This window comes from Panthera pardus, unplaced genomic scaffold (genome assembly GCF_024362965.1).
Source record: "Panthera pardus isolate Hobbes unplaced genomic scaffold, ASM2436296v1 HiC_scaffold_13, whole genome shotgun sequence".
NCBI lineage: Eukaryota > Metazoa > Chordata > Mammalia > Carnivora > Felidae > Panthera > Panthera pardus.
The window spans coordinates 55,668,248-55,693,425 of NW_026526688.1; the positions used below are offsets into that span (position 1 = coordinate 55,668,248).

The 25,178-nt window shown below is 38.3% G+C and overlaps 1 protein-coding gene across 3 annotated transcripts in view; it reads right to left on the reverse strand.

Annotated features, from left to right (window-relative positions):
- The window catches only part of GALNTL6 (polypeptide N-acetylgalactosaminyltransferase like 6), a 1,197,302-nt gene that overhangs the window by 133,832 nt on the left and 1,038,292 nt on the right, over positions 1 to 25,178 (reverse strand). For all 3 annotated transcript variants that reach the window (XM_019440998.2, XM_019441000.2, XM_019440999.2), the window contains exon 8: positions 945 to 1,062. In XM_019440998.2, coding sequence (XP_019296543.1) covers positions 945 to 1,062 — 118 coding nt within the window. The remainder of the gene's footprint in view (positions 1 to 944; positions 1,063 to 25,178) is intronic.

A 25,178-nucleotide genomic window follows, 5' to 3' on the forward strand; every position in this document is an offset into this window, starting at 1 on the left:
GCTGGATGCTTAAGCCTGACTTTTACTATATTCAGTATACACTTTTTTTCTCAGCAAGAATTGGTTTGATTTTATGATGGAAGTAATTAGGAAAAATGATTTATTTACTAAGAAACTTCTGTATGATAAACCTTACAAAATAAATCCATCTTCTGTATAAATAATGACAATCATAAAGAAAAAAAGAAAATGAAGTTTTTTTTCCTTAATGAGACTGTTTTTGGAAAAAAAATGCATCTTGGGGGTTTGGAGTGCAACCTTTCACACAGTTTATTTTGCTTTGCTCTTCTGGTCTTCACGTGTTGTGGCAGATTTTTTTCATTCGCAAACCCTAAAATCTGCATTCTGTCATATGTATGTACACATGATGTATGTAACATGTATGTATGTTATAAAGCATATAATTTTGCTGAGCGTTTATGGTCGAGGCAAGTAGAGACCTCGGCAGTTTCAGAGAGAAATAAGTAAAAACATTGGCCTATTATGGAATTCTATGAAGAAGAGCCTTAATTTGTTATTCATATTTTTAAGTTACTCTTCTGTTAACTGAAATTTTGGAATAACTGGTTATGATCAAAATAGGAACCATTATTTCTAAAATCAATACAAATGGAGAAAATTCCAATAATCCAATTTCTTTTGTTTCAATTCTTCACTCTGTGTGCTCTGTGGAGGGGATGCTTGGTTGGTGAAGCAGCAGGTCTGTTGGTACACCAAGTCTCCCACCTGCAAACGGGATTTTGAATGATTTCCTTCATGGCATGGTTACATCTCACTGAAACATCAGAGGGAAGCAGCTCTCTCATCCCAAAGCTGGCTTGGAAAGGTGACATATCTATTTTCGTTGTTATCTCACAATATAGGTCACGAAACAGAATGATGACTCTTTATGGGAATCACTGAAATTATGTAGACATAGTGCGAAGAGGGTCTTGGTAACTTACCTTAAAAGAGATTTCATATTGTTCTCCTCCCCAGATTTCTAAACCTGGGTCATAGCCACCCAACTCCCAAAACCACTTTCGATCCACAGCAAAGAGACCTCCAGCCATAACGGGAGACCTATGAAATGAAAAAAAAAAAAAAAATCTTTAAAGGACTAGGAGTATTTGCTTGGAAAAAAATACAAACAAACTTCAAGATAATGTTTCAGAAGTCAAATGCACGGTGCTTTTCAGCCCTGGTTTTCTGTCAATGGATCTAGGGATCTCATTGGGTCTCTAATTGCTCCTGGAATCCTCATGAGCTTTAAATTTTGCCCTTCAGGCTCTAATGCAATTAATGTCCTGTAGAGCCACATTTGCTCCATATATTTATCATTAGAGGGAAATACACGACTGCTAGTGAATGATAGATAGAGAAATATCACTTAATTTTATGTCTTTTCTTTAAATGAAAGGAATCTTGTACTGTCAGATAGATAAACGTATAGAAAACACTGTCATAGACAATACCTTAGATTCAATCTCTCAGTATATATTCACCAAGAATTTACCATTAACAGGTCATGTCCCTTTTACAGACTATGAGATGATTAGTAGAATAAACAAATCAACCAGAATTAGTTATTTAATTAAGATGCCAAAGGTGGAATTTAAACTAGGTTTTTTGGGGATGCTTGGGTTAAGCATCTGACTCTTGATTTTGGCTCAGGTCATGATCTTGCGGCTCATGAGATTGAGCCCTGCCTCAATAAATAAATAATTTACTTAAACAAACAAACAAAGAAGCAAACAAACTTTAAAAAATAAACTAGGTCTTTTCATTTTAATTATATTATTCTTTTTAGGCTTTCTCTGCCTTTCAAAGAAATATTCCTTTTGCTCAAGTAATAATTTTCAAGTATTCTATTCCTGTTAGGGCACACAGTAGTCCCGTTGCTATGTGATGAGATCATTCATAGTTATGGGCCCTGTCCTAAACTTTTTGCAGTTTAAAGGTAGAGCTAGTTTTTTTTTTTTTTTTTTTGAGTCCTCAATACCTGCTGGTCTCTTGGCTAAAAGTTTTACCCAATTCCTTTGACTAATCCTCTCTACAATCCTGTGAATATCATTCTCATGTATTGTTTAAAAGAAACAGGCAGAGAGAGGTAAGGAGCAGCAGCGAAAGGCTGAAGTTAGTGGTGGTTCTGGGGCTGGGCCAGGTCCTTTGATTTCAAAGCCTTTGAGTTCTTTACTACAACCCTGTTTCTGTTTCAGTGTTTGGGGGTAAAGAGAGACAAGTACATAAACGTGGATAGGAAACACTCAGAGAATGTCCCTATGCAGACAGACAAAGCAAATCTGTAAAAAACCACATTTCCAGGGGCGCCTGGGTGGCTCAGTCAGTTAAGCAACCGACTTCAGCTCAGGTCATGATCTCACAGTCCGTGAGTTTGAGCCCCGCATCGGGCTCTGTGCTGACAGTTCAGAGCCTGGAGCCAGCTTCGGATTCTGCGTCTCCCTCTCTCTCTGCCCCTCTCCTGCTCATGCTCTGTCTCTCTCTGTCTTAAAAATAAATAAAAACATTTAAAAAAATAAAAAAACCCACATTTCCAATGTAGTTTTTGTGATAGTTTTGAAAAATTTTTGACACAAAGGATATTTATGCATAAGAGTACAAGGCATTAAATGTTGAAGGTACACATTTTAAAATATGTATAAACATATGAGACACAGCAACTGAAGGCCTGCTCTTGGTAATGTTTTTTTAGGCAACATCAACTTGAATTTGCGTGTTCTATATTTCAAAGGCTTTGTATGTGAAAATTGTATTTGGCCTGATTACTTCAGTTTAAGAGTATTTTTTAATGTGTAGCCTCTACGTGGCTAGAAAGATGGCAAGGCAGGAAAGGGGATTTATTATTCTACCCAGGAAAGTGAGCAGGATTAAGAAAAATAACACAAGGCATCTCATGCAATTTTTTATTTTGTTTGAAAGAAAAATCCTAGAACCAGATGTAACCTACTTTATCCCTCTCTCCAGCAGCCTAATCTTTTTCCATTTTCCATGCACCGAATTTCAGAGCGGAATTACAGCTGTAGCTGGATAAAATGAGGACTGTAACATGCACCGAGCGCAGTTCCCCCGTGAACTCGCCACCGGTGTAACTCCGCTTCTGCAGAGCTTGGGCATAAGTGACCAGAAATTCTCAATCCTATTCAAACTGAACCACAAATAGAAAAGACCTCAAGTCAAACAAATATATTCTCATTTGATTGTGTAAAATAGGAGACCAAAGTGCATCAAAGTTTACACTGGGCAGAATGAACCTCAAAACTAGAATTCTCCTAGATCTGGAATTATAGATACTAGCAAGGGAAAGTCCTATGTTGCTTTTTTGTTTGTATGCATGTATTGTAATTCGTTGGAAACACAGCATCTTGTTTTTTTAATGAGTGTATTAAAAAAAAAACCATGTAGTGTATGCTAGGTACATTTTATTTAGAATATCTAAATTCTAAAATTCTATTAATTTTAGATATAATAAAATAGATTCAAATGGATCCTTTTTGCCTTCATTGATGTTTTTACCAAGCTCCAAATAAATTAATGTTTCCTATCTTTATTAGTGTGAATGGTAAGAAACCAACTTTTCATTTATGTATGTATTTACTCACAGTTGTCCATTAATCTTTTAATTAGCTTTTAATTTTTAACAGCTTAGTTGAAGTGTAGTTGAGATACAGAATACTGCATGTATTTTAAGTACACAGTTTGATAAGTTTTGACTTAGACACCCGTGCAGCTATTACTACATTCAAGATTATGAACATATTAGCCTTCCTTCCAAATTTTCTTGTAATTCTTCCCTTCTGACCTTGTCATTCTTTTTGTCTAGGCCATCACCGATCTACTGTTACTATAGTTTAGTTTGCAGTTGCTAGAATCTAATATACATGTCATCATAAAATTTGTATTCTTTTTCTGGGCCTGGCTTCTTTTATTCGGTATCATTATTTTTAGATTCACCTATGTTTAGCATGTATTAATAGTTCACCACTTTTTTTTTTTATTGCTGAGTATTATTCCATTTGCACAAATATACCACAGTTTGATTATTCATTCACTTACTGATCGACATCTGGGTTGTGTCCAGTTGTGAGCTGTTATAAACAAAGATGCTATGAATTTTGTTTACTAGTCTTTGTGTATAGGATATAGGCTTTCATTTCTCTCTGGAGGAGATGCCTAGGAGTGAAATAACTAGATCATATGGTGGGTATATTTAACTTTCAAAGAAACGGTCAAACACTTTTCCGAAGTGGTTGTACCCTTTTATATTCCCAACAGTAGTGTTTGAGTTCCAGTTGCTATGCCTTCTTACCGATGCTTCATATGGGCTGTCTTTGAAGTTCAGTCATTATGATTGGGATATCATGGTATCTCAGTGTGGTTTTGTTTTGCATTTCCATGGTGATTAATGCTGTTGAGCATATTTGTGTCCCTTCTCTCATCTGCCTTGTCAGTCTGCCTAGAGGTTTACCAATTTTATTGATCTGCTTAAAGAACCAGCTTTTGGTTGCATTGATTTTTCTCTGTTTTTTTCACTTATATTTATTGATTTCTTTTTAGTTCTTATTGTTTTAATCTTTTACTTACTTTGTGTTTAATTATCTCTTCTTTTTCTCATTCCTTAAGGTAAAAGTTAACATCATTGACCTGAGAGCTTTTCTTTTTTCTAATATAGGTATTTAGTACTATAAATCTCACCTAAGTAATCGTGTAGCAGAATCCCACAAAAAATCCCCCCCCCCAAAATATGCAGTGTTCTCATTTTCATTATGTTAAAAATACTTCCTAATTTCTCTTTTGTTTTCTTTCTTTGACCTATTTGTTATATACACATGTGTAATTTAGTTTCCAAATATTTCGGGATTTTTTGGTGTTTTTTTTTTTTATTATTGATTCTAATTTAATTTCACTGTGGTCAGATAAGATACTTTGTATGACTTGAATCCTTCCAAATTTATTCAGACTTTTTAATGGCTCAGAATATGGCCTATCTTGGTAAATGTTCCATGTGTATTTGACAAGGATGCATATTATGTTGTTGTTGAGTAGAGGGGTCTATACACATTTATTAGGTAAAGTTGGTTGGTAGTGTTATTCAAGTCGTGTATATTTTTACTGATTTTCTGTTTCCTTGTTCCATTAGTTACTGAGAGGGGGGTATTGCAATCTATAACTATAGTTTTGAATTTGTTTATTTCTTCACGATGTTCTATCAGTTTTTTGCTTCATGTATTTTGTAGCTCTGTTAATAAGGGCATAAATGTCTAAGATTTTTCTGTACTCTTGATGAGTTAACTTTAATCTTGTTATGAAATGACTTTAATAATCTCTGCTAATATTCTTTGCTTTGACATCTATTTTGTCTTGATGTTAACACTTCAGCTTCCTTTAGATTTATACACTCTAAACACTAATATTTATTTATAACTTTTATGTCTTTTTATTCTATTTTTAAAACTATTTGTGTCTTTATATTTAAGATTTTGTTGTCGTCGTTGTTGTTGGCAGCACACAATTGCACCTTGCTGTTTTACAATCTCTGTCTTCTAACTGGGCTATTTAGATCACTTAGTTTTTTTTTTTAGATTATTTACTTTTAATATGATTATTCATGTGGTTAAGCTTAAATCTATCAGCTTCTTTGTTTTCTATTTGTCCCATTTATTATTTCCTTTTCCATATTTTGATTCATTGAATATTTTTCATGATTCCACTCACTATCCTTTTTGACTTAACAAAAACTCTGTGTGATTTTTTTTTTTACTTTGTGGTTGCTGTAGGGTTTATATCATATGTGTTTATTTTTGATGATGGTTTAGCTTTCAGCAATACTGTACCAGTGCACGTATATGATAGAAATCTTTTGCTAGAATGCTTTTATGTCTCTTCCCTTAACCTTTGTACTCTGTTGTCATACATTTTACTTTCCCATATGCTATAAATCCCACATGACATCATTATTATTTTAAGTATTGTCTTTTAAAAAGATTTAAAAATAAACTTTCACATATATGAACTTATATTATGAATACCATTTTTGTTTCCTTAATTCTTTTGTATGGACCCATATTTCCAGCCTTGTATCTTTCTGCCTTGTATCTTTTTGTCTTGTATCTTTCTGCCTAAAAGACTTCCTTTAACATTTCTTGTAGTGGGAGTTTGATCTTTTGCATTTATGAAAACATCTTGTCATCTGCATGTTTTAAATTTATTTTTGAGAGAGACAGAGCGAGAGCAGGGAAGGGGCAGAGAGACAGGGAGAGAGACAGAGACAGAGCATGAGGGGAGGGGCAGAGAGAGAAGGCAGCACAGAATCTGAAGCAGACTCTGAATCTGAGCTGTCAGCACAGAACCCTACACGGGGCTCAAACTCCTGAACCATGGGATCATGACCTGAGCTGAAGTCTGACTCTTAAAAGACTGAACCATCCAGGTGCTCCTCATCTGCATTTTTAAAGATACTTTTGTTGGCTATAGAACACTAGGTTAACAGCTTTTTTTTCTCTCAATCCTCTAAAGACGTTGCTCATTCTCTTCTCATTTGCATTGTTTTCTGTAAGAAATATGTTATTTTTATCTTTGTTTCTCTGTACACAATAAGTTGGTGTTTTGTGGGGTGTGTGGGCTTGTTTGTTTGCCTAAGAGCTTCTCTATGTCATAGGATTTGAGCTATTTTATTATGACATGACACATGCTATAGCTATAGAGTTTTCTTGTGCTTGGGATTACTTGAGTTTCTTGGATCTGCATGTATAGTTTTCATGAAATATGGACAATTCTTGAGCACTATTTCCTCCAGTATTCTTTCTGTTCCTACTTTTTGTCCATATCTTCCAGAGACTCGAATTTTATACTTTGTTCATTTCCATAACTTCTCTTTTTGTGTTTCAATTTTGGATATTTCCTATTGCTATATCTTCCAGTTTATTAATTTTTGTGTAATGTCTAATTTGCTTGTAATCCCATCTAAAGCATTTTTAATCTTACACTTTTTTCCTCACCTTTAGGATTTTTATTTTGGTCTTTTTATACCTTACATGTCTCTGCTTAACTTTCTGAACATGTAGAATACTGTTATAATTACGGTCTTAATGTCCTGTCTGTTGACTCTCAGTTGTTAGTTTCCATTGACTGAATTATTTACTCATTATGGGACATATACTGGTACTTCTTTGCATGGCTGGTAATTTTTTCTTTGGGTTCTAAAACTTTTACATTTTGGGGTGTTGGGTATTTTGGTATTCTTTTAAACATTTTGTTCTTGGATGCAGTTACATTATTTGGAAATAGTTTAACCCTCTTGGGTTTTGTTCTTACAATTTATTAGGTAGGACTGGAGCAGTGCATAATCTAGGACAAATTATTCACTACTTTTAAGACAAGACCTTCTGTGTGCTCTACTGAATGTCCTACAAATTACCAAACTTTTCAGTCTGGATGGTGAAAACAGACACTATTCTCAGACTTCTGTTTGTTCTGGGCACTGTTATTTCTGACTCTTTTGAATGTTCTTTTGCCCAGTCTTGGGTAGTTCCTTCACACACATGTTCCTATCGTTACTCTGCTGAATGTTCAAAGGGTACAGATCTGTAGATCTCTAGAGCTCTCTGTGTAGCTCTCTTCTCATGGTGTTCTGCCCTTGACATTCTAGTTGGCCCATTTTCCCCAAATTCCCAGCTCTCTACCAACTTAGGCTGAGCCCTACCCGGGTTCGCCTTCCTTATACCATAACCTAAAAACTCTCCAGTTGGGAAGCAGGGGCAATCATAGACCTCCTTTTATTATTTTGCATCTCTCAAGGATCACTGTCCTTCACTGCCAGATTGAAAATTCTGTAATTTCAGTTCTGTAATTATAGTTCTGTAATTGAGCATCTTAAAAATCACTGTTTCATGTATTTTATGTCTTTTTAGGTGAATGGGTCAATCTAACCCATATTACTCTATCTTGTCCCACTGTGAAAATATGATTATCTATCCATTAATTTTTATTTTAAAACATTTAAAAATATTTATTTAATTATTTTGAATAGATAATACATTCACATATTTATAAACATTCTTGCTCCTACATCTATCTCCTGCCACTCTATTTTTCTCATCACAAACAACCACTATTATTTCCTGGATGTCCTTCCAGAGATATTTTATGCTCATCTAAGGAGGTACAACTATATCATTTTTTTCCTTCCTTTCCTATACAAATGATTGCACCCTACAAACAGTGTGCTTTTACTTAATTTTAAAAATTCACCTAATTTTTAAAAGTTAGCTAATACGTTTAATGATCATGCTATATTGAAAAGACCTTCCTTGGTCTATTTTTTAAACATCTGCCCATCATTCCATTGTGTGTATATATATATATGTATATATATATATTTCTGGAATTATATATCCTGGTTGGCTATAAAGAGTAGAAGTGTACAAATTTATTTACTTTCTCATGCCTGGAAGATAAAAGTTCACATTAAGTTGTGTCCTAACCTGAAGCTCTAGCTCACATTCCATACCAGCCCAAGGCCAATGATTTAAGACCTAATAAAATAAGAGGTAGAGAAAAGTAGCAATCCTACTGAGAAATTACAGATCCATCATAAAGTAGCATATTCCAGGCTACAGATAACACTCGCTAGGGACATGTCATTATTAGGACAGTATTTGGAGAGGAACTGTTGAAAAGTTTCTCAGGATAAATGATTTTAAAAAAGAAATGGAAAGAAAGGAGGTAAGGGATGGCTTTGACACTAAGAAAGATGGAATACAAAGGCCCTGTGGTAGGAGGGAGCATAATAATAAGAAATGGAAGAAGGCCAGTCCTGCTGAGCTGGAGCATGGGGGGAGGATACACACAGAGTACCCAGTGCCTACACAGAGTAGGTGCTAAAAATTCCCACATAGTAGTGAAACACAAGAAATTATTGATAAATAAATCAGTATTTGTCCTTCCTCTTTGATCACCACAACCCTTCTCATTTCAAGCCCAGAGCAAGCCAGGACAGCAGCCTTGGTGCTCTGGGGGCTTGGAAAGAGGCAGCTGCTAAAAGATAAGAGCCCTTGTATTTTTAAGAGAATCTAAGCAGCCTGAAGAGATCCCAGAGAGGGAAGTGGGAGGCAGAATCTGTCAAGTCCTGCAGTGACAGAGGCAACCTCCTGCACTGTGAAGGTGCCTTGGGAGATGACAAGACCTCCAGGGTGGAACACATTCGGCAGTTATACCCCATGAGCTGGGATTTGCACGAAATTAGCAGAACTGCTGATTTGAAGGAACCAAGTGGCTTGGGCCGTATGGATCTTGGTGGCAAACCTGTGAATGGACAGTTATGTCAGAAGGACGACTCTGACAATTTGGCTTAAATAAGATTCTAGAACCATTGCCCTCCCTGAAAACAGGGGAACTTACATGAGAAGAGAGAATGAATTTTCTACTAGTTTTGTGAAGGGGACGCAAAGTGGGAGTTACATGGCTCTGAGGAAAATGTAGTATTGTAATCTATTACGTTCCAGTGAGTTTGTGGACGGGAACTCATATGCCACCATGCAAATATGAGTTAACTAATGGGAGATGTTGTGCTGAGGTCAAGAAAGTTGTGCTCCTCACAGATTAAAGGTAAAATATTTTCATGTGTCAACATTATTTTCTCCTCTGAAGAAATGAAGAAGGGAAGTTCATTATTTTCAGCATGTTCTTATGCTTTCTGTTTTCCATGTTAAATATAGTGCTAATTACTTGAAACTCTCCCCACTGGTCCTGTTTCTCACAATTTTTCATTGGTTTATCTTCACGTTCCTTGATTTTTTTTAATGTTTATTTATTTTTGAGAGAGAGACAGAGCACGAGCAGGGGAGGAGCAGAGAGAGAGGGAGACACAGAATCCGAAGCAGGCTCCAGGCTCCGAGCTGTCAGCACAGAGCCCGACGCGGGGCTCGAAACCACGAACCACGAGATCATGACCTGAGCCGAAGTCTGACGTTTAACCGACTGAGCCACCCAGGTGCCCCTCACGTTCCTTGATTTCTTACAAAATATTCATGCTGGTTTTGTTCCCCTCGTATGTTAACACACTGTAGACCTGTTCTAATGTGGTTTTATCTCATGCAACTTTTAACATATTAATGTACTTACTTTATGAGTGTTACTCATAAATCAGGTCTTAAGTTTTGCTATTAAAAACCACATCTGTCGGGTGCTTGGGTGGCTTAGTTGATTAAGCTTTTGGCTTCTGATTTCAGCTCAGGTCATGATCTCATGGTTTGTGACTTCAAGACCTGTCTTGGGCTCTGCCCTGGCAGTGCAGAGCATGCTTGGGATTCTCTTTCTCTCTCTCTCTCTCTCTCTCTCTCTCTGCCCCTTCCCTGGGCCTGTGAATGCTCTCTCTCTCTCTTAAAATAAATAAGTAAACTTAAAACAAAAAACACAGAAACATCTTTTGAAATTAACATAATCATGAAGGAACATGTTCCTGTTGCACATTCTTTATTCTTCAGGTTATGAAAATATAACTTTTGTATGCTTAATAGAAATCAATTTTCTATTTTATGTTAAGGCTATTGAACCAGATAATAGGTATGTTTCCTTTTTACCTATGGTAGACTAGTTTACTTTTCTACATCCATTTTTGTATTCCAAAATTTGCTGAGTTTAAATTTATGAGGCTATAATCTAAAAGTATACTCGAACCATTCTTTATTTGGCACAAATGAAAAAAATCTCCATGTTTTCACTTGCAAATGCATATTTCCAAGTGTACAGTTGGTTGTTTTCACTAAACCAGGATGTGGTTCTTAATGCTTGTGGCCTCACTCTGATTCTCACTGCATTCTAAAGAGTTGTTGATGTTCCTGTTATTCTCCATTTCACATGTTGACTCTTTCCCCATATGTGAAAAATGTGGTAGAGTTTTAATACACTTTTTACATATTGCCCACTTTCTCCTATTTTCAGACAAAAAGGGTTATTTTGAATTTTAATACATCTCATGTATCCTTTGGGGGTCTACTAATAAAAAAAACCCATTACATTGAAAGATAAACATACATAAAAAGTTATTTTTAAAATTCACTAACAATTAAAACTTAGGTCCAGAAATCAAAAGGAGTTCTTCCATTTGGCCTCAGAAAATAAACTGGCTCTCAATTTCCATTCATTTCCATGGCTGCAGTGAGAATTCTGGACATGTGGGTTGCAGTCTGAATTTGATCAGAAATGAAATGGCACAATTTCCCTCTGGACCCAATCAAGCCAAGTCAATCAGCATAGAGATGAACCACATAATTTTCAATTATGTAACTCAAAATTTTTAGCTGGCCCATGACTCAACAATTACAGAACAATTACAGCTGAAATATAATTATTTTCAGCTCGAATTTAGTTGTTGAGTAAAACAATATTGCAGATTAAAACAATTTTTTTCTAACAATTTTTTCTTTTAAGTATTAAATCACTGCTTAATTAGGATTTTGAAAAGAGTCATTAAATAACTACTGACAAATTCATCTGTATAACGTATCTTTAAAAACTTACTTTTTTGGTATAATTTCCTTACCTTTATTTGTGTAATGGGGACCATAAGGATGAGGGAGGAATGTCACCTTTCTGTTACACAGGGAGGTGGTCAGTCTAGGGACAAAAAATGAAGTCGGTCCTGGGCTGGGAGAAAGAGGTCCTCTTGGAAAGAGCTGGATGCAGAAATGGAAGGAATATTTGATTCCAGTCATAGAAAGCTATGTTTTCTCCTAACTCATGCACCTTGGGACTATGTATGTATAATGGCAGAAATAGCTCTGATATGTGCAAAGCTGAAAGAATTGTGTAAGTAAAGAAGTTTAACATTTGGTGCCCAGGCCTATGCTAGTAGAGTGCCATAAGCTGAAGTTTCCTCTCTGCACTCTGGTGAGGAAGTCCTCCGTGACTGCCTCTATGCCTTAGCATCATTGCATTTCTTACTGCTTCCATTAGGCTGAGCTAGACTTCAGGACTTAAAAAAAAAATTTTTTTTTTTTCTTTGAACAGGAACAAATGGCAGCTGCAGCAAAAAAAGCAACAGAGATTTTCTGCTTTTCTTTCTGAGAGGCAGTAGTTATTTGGACTGTATCTTAGGAACGAGGAGCTCTTTTTCTTACCAAGTAGAAGATAGACTCCGAAAGTAACACAACACGCAAAATGAGGATTGGTTAAATTTGAATACTAAATGGCCTTATGCTGAACTGTACGGATCATGGGTTCTTGTACCCATGCCCTTGTGTGGTACACTGCCATTGACTTAGTCGGCCACGTGACTTGGTTTAGCTAACATCAACAAATGAGGTGCAAGCAGAGGCCTTGTCCACTGGGGCTTGGCCTCTTTCCTACATCTTCAAGAAGCCTGCTACCACATGAAGAAGCCTGACTAGCCTGTTGGAGACACATGGTCCAACTGACAATCAGCACCAACTACTAGATATATAAGTGGGACCATCTTAGACTGCCTAGCTCTAAGTGAGCCATCAGAAGACTACTGCCGCATGAGTGACCCCGGACATAGGGTGACCAACTCTTCTGTTTTGCTTGAGACTGATGGGTTTGCGGGATGCTGGACTGTCAATGCCAAAACTGGGAAAGTCCCAGGCAAACCAAGATGAGTTGTTCATCCCTCTTAGGTGAGACCAGCAGAAGAACCATTTAGTGGAGCTTAATCTCAATTTCTGAACTTCAGCATTGTGACTAAACAAAATGTTTGCTGTTTTAAGTCACTAAGTTCTGGGATGGTTTGTTAAGTAACTGATAACAGATCTCATCTTGAATTTCAAGCTCTAAAAGAGGACATATTTGCATTTCTATTAAGCTGCTGGTAATGATAATAACCCTTCATAGACACAGGATTTTGGTTAATTTTCTAATTTCTAAGGTTTAACATAGGCTTATTTTTTGGATTTTTTTTCAAGTTATCTCCACTAGCGCCCTAGGGTATATTATAATACATAACGGGATTTCAGAGCTGCTCATAATGACAGCAGAAGCCTTTGCTCAAAAAAATTCTGTATTTCTAGATTTACAAATGCAAGTGTTAGTGTTTAGGAAAGCATTAGTAGAAAAGGGACAAGGGCCAACTAGTTACCCAAGAGCAGGTGGCAGAATTATGACTTTTTCAGCTTTTTGGATAAAATGAGGAAAACAAAATTATAAATCATAGTACAAATTTTGTACTATTTTGTGCCACGATCTATAATTTTGTTTTTATCACAAACATAAACACATATAATACAACATAATGGTTTAAAAGGTTTTTATAAAATTGAATATACTTTGGCTGCTTTCTTTATATTTAGGATAGTAGTCTCCCCTGTGGAAGGATATAAAGTTGATGAAAAAAGAAATCTTGTGTATGTCAGTACAAATTATATAGGCCATTAAACTGGCCTATAGCCTTAAAAAGAGTGTGATGGTCTGTCTTTGGTGTTCCAATTAAGTTGGTAGTTCTGAAGTTGTTCAAAATACTGCTGCCTCTGTATCTTCAGCGTTGTCACTGATCTAACAAGATGAAATGGAAACTCTGGATGTCAAAAGGCTACATCAACAACTGTCTCTCTGGGTATAGCAAGAGAATGGCTAAATATTTTTATAGTCTTAGTTTTATGTGACCAAGGTGCTGTGTCCCTCAGCTACTCTTCTGTGACCCAAAGTGGTGCGTGCGTGTGTGTGTGCGTGTGTGTGTGTGTGTGTGTGTGTGTGTTTATGTAGGTCAAATGGAAAACCTCCAAGAATGGGCACCAGAGTGATTGGTCTAAAATACCATTCTTCACTCCTACAGTGAACGGGTGGATGGATTCACCTGTGTGGGTACAGCTGCTATTTCCTAGTCATCCTATCCTTGAAATAGGTGCGCACTCAACGATATACTGGGACCACCTGCACCCTACTCCTCAAAATGCAGAATACACCCGGGGAGATCTCTTCAAAGGTGTCTGGGGACAAATAAAGTGTAAATGTTATGGCTTATTTTCTTAAGTCTCTTCCTGCCCACTTCTCTCTTTGAACAATGTGGTGGATTGGAGACTTGGCTCAAGGTACAATTTTGGATTTTTATATACCAGAATTATGTCCTTAGTATACTTACCCTGCAATTCTTATTGGATTCATTCATTTCTAATTTCTAAATGGTCACAAGTTTAATCATGGTCTCATATTACATATCAGTATAATGACCATGGTGATTGTTTTAGTTATTAATCGTCTCCTTATGTGATCTAAACAGCTCAAGCCTTCCCTGCCTGAAAGGACAAATGAGGTCATATTAACACTAATAATCAGATTATAGTGGTCTTCAAAAAGTCTTTGGGTCCATCTGGCTGACAGAGGGTTTTAGTCTCCTGCCTACCAGGTTTTCCTGGTTTGCTAGGAGTCTCTGGGGATGTCAACTGTGTGCTTAGGAGCAAGTCTGCCTTTGGTTTTTCTACTCCAGTGCATTGGGTCACTTTGCTGTTGTGCTTGTCGCCAGCCCCATCCATAAGGAAGATCCTCTACTGGTGTGGTCATGCTCTGCTGGTGGCTCCTTTATTTTATTTAATTTTTTTAATTTTTTTAATGTTTATTTATCTTTGAGAGACAGAGCACAAGTGGGGGAGGGGCAGAGAGAGAGGGAGACACAGAATCCAAAACAGGTTTCAGGCTCTGAGCTGTCAGCTGAGCTGATGTGGGGCTTGAACCCACAAGCTGTGAGATCATGACCTGAGCCTAAGTCAGACACTTAACTGACTGAGCCACCCAGTGGTTCCTTTAAATGAAGCTGCCTGGGGAAAGATTACCCTGGAACTTAGGCCTTGTGCCATGTATCCTAACCTGTCCTTGAGATCCAAAGCCACACAGTTCATGCTCAGAGCTTCACGAAGTGTCTGGACAGCACAACTCTTTCTGCTTCTGAAATTAACCTTGCTCTCCACAGGTCTTGCTGAGCAGTGTCTCAGGCTAGATGGGGGCAGATGCCAATCCAACGTCTCAAGACTTTCTCGATTGCCTTTTCACTCCTCTCTGGCTCTCAAACTCTTCTGCTATGGTTCGAATGTTTGTATCCCCCACAAAATTCATGTGTCGAAACCAAACCCCCAAGGTGATGGTGTTAGGAGGTAGGACCTATGAAAGGTGCTTAGGTCAAGGAGGCAGAGTCTTCATGAATGGGATTAGTAGTGTTCTTATAAAAGACGTCAGAGAAAGCACCCTCAACCCTTCCACCGTGTGAGGACACGGTGAGCAATTGGCAGCCTGCAACCTGGAAGACAGCCTTCACTAGAACCCAACCATGCTGGCAGCCTAATCTTGGACTTCCAGCCTCCAGAGCTGTGAGAACTAAGTTTCTTTTGTTTATAAGCCACTCAGTCTGTGGTCTTTTGTTACAGCAGCCCAAATGGATTAAGACATCTTTTCTCCTTCTTTAGCTCCAAAAACCATCACCATGGGGCACCTGGGTGGCTCAGTTGGTTGAGTGTCAGACTCTTGATTCCAGCTCAGGCCGTGATCCCAGGTTGATGGGATTGGGCCCCGTGTCAGGCTCCATGCTGAGCATAGAGACCACTTAAGATTGTCTCTCTTCCTCTCTCCCTCTGTCTCTTCCCTGCTCATGCAAGTATGCTGACTGTAAAGTAAATGAATAAATAAATAAATAAATAGCCCCTCCAACCGCACACCTACTGTATTGACTGCCAAAGAGCACAGTCTGTTTCTGAACCCATTTGGGCTCAGCAAAGGTGCTCTGCTTCTCTTATATAAAACACAGATCAGATTTCATAACACTTAATAAAATGATCAGATTAACATAACATTTATAACACCAAAGTCCCGCTGTGTTTTGCATTGTTTGTCTTCCAACATGACCTCCGCCCTTTCCTAAAATCCATATTTTGGCATAGATGTGCTCTGAGATCCTCACACAATGTTGATGAGTGCACATCACTTAAGTTCCTCATCTCATCTCTGTTATAATCTACCAGGGTCCATATTACCTTATACTCTGCCATTCACCATTGGAATGATCCCTTCATTGCTCTCCCTGCCTCGTCCAGGCTTTTACACTCCCATCAACACCAACATCAGAAGGAACTCAATAATAATATGAAATGGCAGAGCAAATGACTTATTTCATCAGCAATGGAGACTATTCAGAGCTAAAAATCCCAAGTGCAGAGTGGGGAGACTTTCTTCTTGTATACAAATATAACTTTTCATTCAAGGGATAAATGCTAGTTATTAAAATCCAAGCATGGATGAAGCTGCAGGAAAGCTTTTTTTCTGCTTCATTGATTTAATGAACATTTGACAGGTTTGTTTTTTTTTTTATGAAAACATTACCCCTTTATCTTAGTAAGGAATGCAAAATATGCTTTTTCTCTTAGGCACTGACTGCAGCTTAAAGTCAGGTTTGCTTTGATTTCCTATCATTATATCAAACTAAAACTTGCTGTAATGGCATGGATTTTTAATACCTCATCTCAAAACTTTACCTTTTAATAAATTAACATGTACCCTCTGATTAATGACCACCTTAATTCCTTAAAAACAAAACAGAGAAAACAAACAAACAAACAAAAACCCAGGGACTGAGGTGAATGGGTGTTAAGCAAAAAGGTTATAACTATAATTTATACAAAATCTGGATAAAAAATATCATCTTATTTTCCCCTCTAGGTCAAGCTATCAACAAAGAAGTTTCATCCAACTGCATATGGCAGGAGAGAAAAAGAACACCCTCGCCTGCTCTGTATCTGTTCCCATTTCTTCCTCTCACACTTTATGGCAGTTTTCAAACATGTACATAAGTTCTTAGATCTTCTTCCCATTGGGAAGTGGGGTATATGTCTCTGTCCTTGAATCTGGTTAAGATTATGACTGCTGTATGGCAAAATTGATACCCAGTGACTTCCAAGTGGTCTATGAGAGACCACCTTGCTTTTATCATGTTCATTGGAATAATTTGATCTTGGAGCTCTCAGTTACCATGTGGGAATTCAGCCTATGCTGAAGTCACCAGACTAGAAGGAAGCGCAGGTCACATAGAGAAGCCACGTGGAGGTATTTTGATCCCTTTCTTGCTTAAGCAAGTTTGAAATATCCTTTGATTTTGACAAATACTCTCTTTCCTAACTTCTAAGATGTGTTTTTGGAATAGATATTTTAAAAAATTATGCTCATTTCTCAAATTAACAATTTTTCAAAATAGCAAGAGACTAATTCCTTTTTTTCTTTTCAAATTTTTATTTAAATTCTAGTTAGTTAACATATAGTGCAATATTGGTTTCAAGAGTAGAAATTCAGTGATTCATCACTTACATACAACACTCAGTGCTAATCACAAGTGCTCTCCTTAGTACCCATCACCCATCTAGCCCATCCCCCACTCACCTCCCAAGAAATTAATTCTTAGCATCAAATCTATGCCTTATTAGCTATTGCTATGTAACAAACCTCCTCAAAACTTGGTGATATAAATCATGTAATAGTTGGGACATATTTACGTTAACAATTTATTTGTTGTTTTTCTGAATTTTGAATTTAGCCAAGCATTCTGTATTTTATCTAGCAATCCTAAGATATAGAAAGATTCTTTCTTACAATGTTCCTATGTCAATACCAGGAAAGGAATTTGATTCTCTTTGCTTAGACCAAGCACCTGCCCTCTGCATAGAACGAAGCAGGGTATAGCTCACCTCTGTGGCCAACATGGCAGGGTTTATTATCAGATGAAGGGAATATGGGAAATTTTTCTGGGTTTCCACAATCTACTACACACTTACTAGTGTTTCACTTGCACCTCAATCACTGGAAAAATAAAAACAGAATTGTGGGCTTAGATAACTATTGCACTGATGGGGGCCAATCCTTTATAGTTTCAGAGACGTAGATGATTATCGACACTGGCTCTTGTAACATCAATTTTATAGAATGTTTTCTTAGTTCAGGCTGCTATCACAAAGTAGTATAAACTAGGTGGCTTACAAACAACAGAAGATTATTTCTCATGGTACCAGAGGCAGAGGAGTCTGAGATCAGGATGCCAGTGTGGTAGGGTTCTAGTGAGGACTCTTTTCCTGATTGCAGAATTCCTATCTCTCATATCCTCACAGCAGAAAGAGGGCTGGAGAGTTCTCTGGGGACTTAAAAAAATAAGAACACTAATCCCATTTCTCAAGGTTCTGCCTTCATGATCTAATTGTGTCCCAGAGGCCCCACCTCCTAAAACCAGGGGAGTTAGGATTTCAACATATGAAATTGTGGGGGGACACAGTTAGTCCACAACAGATATTGACTTGCCAGGGGATTTTTTCATCAGCTACCTAATAGATGGCCAAAGAGGGTGCTGAAATTGTCTATTCATTTGCAATTCAATGCAACAATTACTGAGAACCTAAATTCAAGGTACTAAATACAGGTTGCAGAAATGAGTAGTAGCCTTTCTGCCCCTGTCGAGTGCAGAGTTAGTGGGGTAAACACAGAATCAACACTATGTGGTATGAGAAATGGGTGAGGTATGTGCAGCACCTTATGGTATTTTCAGAGGGTTCCTCACATCACCTGGGTGTGGCAGTGGGATGAGTGGGGTTAGTCAGGAGAAGGAAGAACAAATGCATACAGGGAAGAATAGCATGATGTGTTTCTAGGTTGTGTGTGTGTGTGTGTGTTTTAGAGAGAGAGAGACTGTAAGCAGGGGAGAGGAAGAAGGAGAGAGAGAGAGAGAGAGAGAGAGAGAATCTCAAACAGGCTACACGCTCAGACGCTCAGTGCAGAACCTAACCCAGGCTTGATCTCACAACCCTGAGATGATGATCTGAGCCATAATCAAGAGTAGAACACTTAACCCACTGAGCCACCCACTTCTGGGGAGGTTTTGAGAATGTGGTGTGTGGGACATGTATTGGTGTGCATAAAAACCAGCACCTGGTTAAAGCTGAACAATAAAGTACAAGGCAAAGTGTTATGGGGGGGGGGGCAGTGAGGCTAGAGAAGTTTGTAGGGATCAGCTTGTCGAGGGCCTTGCAAACCATATTATGGAGCATGAATTTGATGTGGAACTTTCTGTTCTTATTCTTTGCTAGGTCACAGAGAATGATAAAAGCTACCATTTTCCTCTGAATAAATGCACATCCACCCAAAATTATGCATAGAGATTCAAGGGAATTAGAGATGTTTGGAGGGCCAAACCAAGGTTTATGAATTCCAGGTTTATAATCTTAGAATGTAAGTGATTGGATACCACCAAAGACTCTTAACCATGGGAATATCGCATTTAGATTTCATTTAAATTTTTTTAGATTTTACATTTTTAAGTAATCTCTACACCCAACGTGGGGATGGAACTCAGAACCCTGAGGTCAACAGTCGCATGCTCCACCAACTGAGCCAGCCAGGCAGCCCCGCATCTCCACCTTTTTTTTTTTTTAAGATTTTATTTTTTAAAGGATTTTTTTGACTACTCTGATAGCAGTGTTGACAGTGGATTTGACTGGGGCATTAAAATTTACCTGTGGTTCCCAGGGAAGAGGATTAGGGGAACATTGGGGTTCCTGTCTTTTTAGACATCTGATGATGATAAAAGGAAAGATCACCTAGACCTGATACTTCAGAGCACGTACCGGTGGCAGACAGTTGGGGACGGCAGCTGGCCATGTGACTGCCGAGGAAGTAATTGTGCCAATGATGTGGAAACAATGATGGATGGGATAAATATTTAAGAGGTAACATTGGCAGGATATGGTGACTGAATGATGTTGGAAAAGAATGGGATGGGTAAGTAACCAGTTACCAGGTAAAAGAGGAAGTGCAGATTTAGCAGAAAAATTAAAAGATCAAGCTAGCATTACTATTTTGGACCAAAAAGTAAGATCTGACTACAGAGAAGTAAGACATCATTTCTTAACTCTTGAACAAACTCTGAAAGCAACCTGGGAAATGAGTTCTGAAAGTGTTTCTTGGAGTTACTCTTTGAAATGATCTCCTGAGGCCAACAGTGTGCTATTCTTTCTTTCAGGATGACTTATTTAGGTGAATATTTCTTCATTTTTCTTTCTTTAAGATGTTACAACATTGTAGTCTATCCTTGCATTGGAGGGAAAAGATTGGGATTTAAGAATGTATTTAGATATCACCGTTAAAATAAAAAATGCTTAAAATAATTGAGATAAACAGAAGGCAATTATAATAGACTCTTACAAATCTGTACTAATTGAGGGGAAGGTCAATCAGAATTCATTAAAAATCAAAAGTGTAAGATACTGTTTTCATTCATATTCTTAGCCTAAAAATGTGAAGGAAAAAAAAATGAGTTGCTTTTATCACTATCACATAATTGCTTCCTATTTCTGCTCTGCAAATTAGCACAGAGGACACATGCAATCAAAACTCTACTTAAGTTCCCATGACCACTATTGACAAAAATCTGTGTTGCTATGGCAGAAATGAAGATCTCTGTATCCTTTTGTTTAGAAGATACTGAACTTTATCAACCACTCCTAACTGGCCACTGAGAAATAATTTTATCACTTGCTTTGAGGGGCAATGTTGAGCATTACTTCCCAAGTTTTACATGCACAATGTAATAGACACATACACACAGGCATGCACACAAATAGAGAGACAGCAGAGTTGAAACAATAGATACTACTGTTCCCTGTTTGGGCTAGAGGCCATGAATATGAAGGCAGAAACATACACCTGCAAAGACTGTGATGTTTCCATCTCTGATAAAATATGAACAAAAAAATGAAGGAAAGTGAATCAGTGTAACCACGTCTATAGAGTCTCTGTATTGGGTCCATTTCCTGCTTGGGAAGATGGAGACGTAGAAGCATGAGCTCCAGGAGGGTGCACAGACCTGCTCCTGTCAGGGCACGTCCAACACTCACAGGGGAGTTTCTTGAACCACGTAAGGAGATGTTGAGCTTACTGAGAGGCCAGTTTGAATGTTCGGGAACCTTGGGGAAATCACATAAAGGCTATCATCTCAAGAAGAGGGATAAAAGCTGGGAGTCAGAAAGCTACATGGAGGAGACGCTTTAGAGGGCCTGGCCACGGTTATGGTTTGGTGCCAGAGGAATGAGGATATGTGGGGGGGGGGGGGGGAGGGGAAACTATGTGAAGAGAGGCAGAGGCTCCCCCTCTCCATCCTTCTTTGGTTTTCGGTGTTTGTAGTTGAGTCATTCTAACTCTGTGCACCAGCAAATGAAACACTGTGGGCCTAAACAAAAAATGCTTGGAAATCATTTGTAGGAATATTCAAGTTGAATGCCATTAATAGAAATGTACCCCATCTGTCCTTGTGTCTTTTGTGATTTGGTCCTATGGGCCCAGAGAATACCACCCATGGTTACATGGAACTTATTCCATGATATTTTCTGGGTGTTTTCTTGTTTTCATCTTGGCCGTTTTTCTCTAGGAACCTTGAGATGAATTTATCACGCACCTTTAACCAGGTTAGAGATTTGTCACTGATAAACCAGATATTTTTTGTCATAGGCTTGGTCTGAGCTGTTTAGTTATCTCTAACACCAGAGCAGAACCTACCTTGAGCTACAGCTCGCACTGTCCCATGACCTGTTCTGTCACATCTAAAGTTTTTAAGGAACAAACTTTTCATGTTGTATCAAATAACTTCCTATAAAACCACTCCTCATAAAAGGACCAACAATGTACACACAGCTGCTTCTCCTCTGTAAAATTGTCCTTGGCTGAAGGCAGCTGCCTTGCACAGAAGCCTGAGAGATTACACCCCTTCCCTGTGTCACGTTCAGAGCTGGCCACTGACAGGCCGACATGGTGGTGAAAAAGCCCAGTTCCCATTTTTCGTGGAGGTTCAGTTCTGTGTGTGATTTGTGCTCCAGACGCCTGTGGATCAGGCTACATCCTACTCAGCTCTTTCTCCTTCCCTGTTAACCTCGCTCTTTTGTGGGTCTCTCCTAAAGCAATTCCTGAAAGAAATTAGATGTACTCAAATCCATGTCTTAAGCTCTGCTTCCAGAAAACTCCACCCAAGTCATTTCTTTGCTGTTTATTGCTTATTTTAGGGATTTACAATAAGAGGCATTGACTTATATTCATCATTTTAAACTTGTCTTGAGAGTTTTGTATTTTAAACTTACTTGTGGCCAGAGATTATTTGCATGACGATTCTTCTCTGCCCTTCACTAAAACAATTTTCTTATCCACATCTTTTGATTTTTAAAAAATGTTTATTTATCTTTTGAGAGAGAGAGAGAGAGCACAAGCAGGGGAGGGGCAGAGAGAGAGAGGGAGACACAGAATCTGAAGCAGGATCCAGGCTCTGAGCTATCAGCGCAGAGCCCGATGCAGGGCTTAAACCCACGAACTGCAAGATCATGACCTGAGCCAAAGTCAGATGCTCAACCGACTGAGCCACCCAGTGCCCCTGTATCTTCTGAATTTTAAAGACAATTCTATGACTTTCAGCATAGACTTTCATTACATACACCAAAGAAATCAATGCACTCTATTTGGTATTGGATCCAGTAATTAATATCTGCATAGTCAGTGTAATGCACACGGTATTGCTATGAATTCACAGGTTGTCATGCACCATATCAATTTGAAAATTCTTGAGGTATGATGATGTTCTTGAGGTAATGGCCAAAACAAACTTTGGAAGAAGAGCTATGTTTCTCACTTTACTTGATCAGTGCCTTCAGTTTCCAGGATTAAAAAAAATAGTAACAACCGTTCTCAGTATTTTAGATTTGTGTAATGCTCCAATGATGGCCAAGCCTTCTCCTATATATGAATTCACCCAAAGCTTTGATCAGCGATGAAGTACAAAATATTGTTCTCATGTTGGAAGTAGATTCCGTAAATGCCCAACACTAGGTGCTTCAGCTAGAAATTTCAAAGACAGGCCCTAACGCAAGCAGCCTCATTCCCAGCGTGGTGCTCCTTTTATAGTCTATCAGCGAAATAGTGATATAAAATTACATTTCTATTTGCTCTAGTAATCTTAGAATTTGAAGAGCCCCTGATGCATTTTTCTTAAGTAGTATCTTAAAAGTAGGTTTTCTCTGTGATAAAAAAGCAGATAATTAACACTTGACTGCCCATATTTTCTCTTCTCAGGAATTTTTTGTATTCAGAGCCTTTTTCCATCTTCCTAAATATTATAATCTTTTCCTTTTCCTAGCTCACGGAGATGTTGAGAAGATGAAGTGTAAAAAAAGATCTTCCAAGTGCTTTGACCCGCTTGGAGGCAAGTTCTCCAGTTAAGCTGGGTGGTATTAGCTCTAAGAGTCTGTGATTATTGTGTAGTGTTGCTATGGAGTTTCCTGGGTTTCAATCATTTATCTATTTATACATTGCTTTAGGAGCTGTAAATTGCAGTCACTGGGTCAGCACTGGCTTCTAAATATTCAGTTTGGGCTATAAATAGAACAGAAGACTGCCTGTAGCTCATTCTAGTCACTGCTATGTCCTGATAATACAAAAAAAAAAAAAAAAAAAAAAAGAGCCCGAAGGCTTCTTTCCTGGTCTTTGTTGTATGACATTTATCAGACACCCCTCTGGGAGATTAAATATACAGAGTGTGTGTGGCAGGGGGTACTCTACCCCTACTTCCGTACATGTGCCAATTCCTATTAAGTAGTAGTTATCCTTAATTGTATGTTTCAGTTGTTATAACTCTGTTATTACACCAATTGTATGGCTCAGATAACTATGCTCTGAGGGTATAGTTACCTCCCTGTGTGATCATAATGTTCTCTGTTCTCTGGTGCTGAAAAAGAGAAAGCTCATCATATTTTGCTGGATGTCACGGGTCACAGCTATATACGCCTGAGCTATAGAGATAGGGAAATTTGGCCATTGACACGGCCTGATAGAGTCTGGAGGATTAAAGCTTTGTTGACAGGTTTAGTCAGGAAAGGGATGAGGTGTTCAGAAGACATTGTGCACCCTACTATCCTTTGCTCCCCATGACATTTTCCAGGTGATGTGGTCTGAGGATAAGGACAAATCAACATAATCACAGAAGGAGTGTTTAATGGATTCATTTTTAGGAAGTTCATTTCTCTTTCCTCCTTCAGCTCACAGCTGCCATGTTTCTGTGTTCTTTGTAGCCTAATGGGGTAAAAGAGTCTCTTCTCCTTGCTCTGGAGAGCTCCTAACTCTCTGTGGTTTTCTAATTGGCTTCAGACATATGCCACCTCTGTCTTCTTAAACTCATGAATTCTAGGCATTCAATAAACATTTACTTCACACCTACTAAGCTGTGTCAGGAACTGTACTCTTCACTACAGGTAGTCACTTGAATCTATGACATGGGAGGTGGACACATTTGTTGTAACATAGATTGATGTAAATAAGGTGATATCATGTCCTGCTTGTCCTGGACAGTCCTGGTTTATGTCTATTGCTCAGGGTGGAGATTAATAGCACGCTCTTTTATTCTTTTTTTTTTTTTTTAATTTTTTTTTTAACGTTTATTTATTTTTGAGACAGAGAGAGACAGAGCATGAACGGGGGAGGGTCAGAGAGAGGGAGACACAGAATCTGAAACAGGCTCCAGGCTCTGAGCTGTCAGCACAGAGCCCGACACGGGGCTTGAACTCACGGACCGCGAGATCATGACCTGAGCCGAAGTCGGCTGCTTAACCGACTGAGCCACCCAGGCGCCCCACACGCTCTTTTATTCTTAAGAGTAGCTCAATTCCGACAGTGGATCAATGTATGTCAAATTTAGACTCAGAAGATTGTGGAAATTCATTTCTTCCAGAAGCTATCTCAGACTCTTAGAGGCAGGATTAGAGGCCCCTTCACATGGTTTCATGAAACTTAGAAACACACCTGTCACAACATTTGCTGTTCCACAATGACCTGTAAGCTCGTTGAGGGCAAGGTCTGCATTCCCAAATATCAATTTATTCTTGATTGGCATAGACCTGACACATTAAAAAAATAAAAGGAGCTCAATTTTTTATTGACATTTTTTATTGAAATTAAATTCATAACACAGGCCCATACTCCAGATGGGGATGCGAGTTAAGGAAAGTGGTCCAGAATAAAAAGGTCCTTGAAGGATGAGTAGGAGTTCACCAGGAGAGGAAGAACAGAGGACAGAGCTTTCGGACAGAAGGCAGCATATTTGTGACAGGGGGAATAAGAAACCACAGTACTTCAGTTGATATGGCAGAATGCTAGGGTGTGAAGGGTTTGGCTAAAGATGA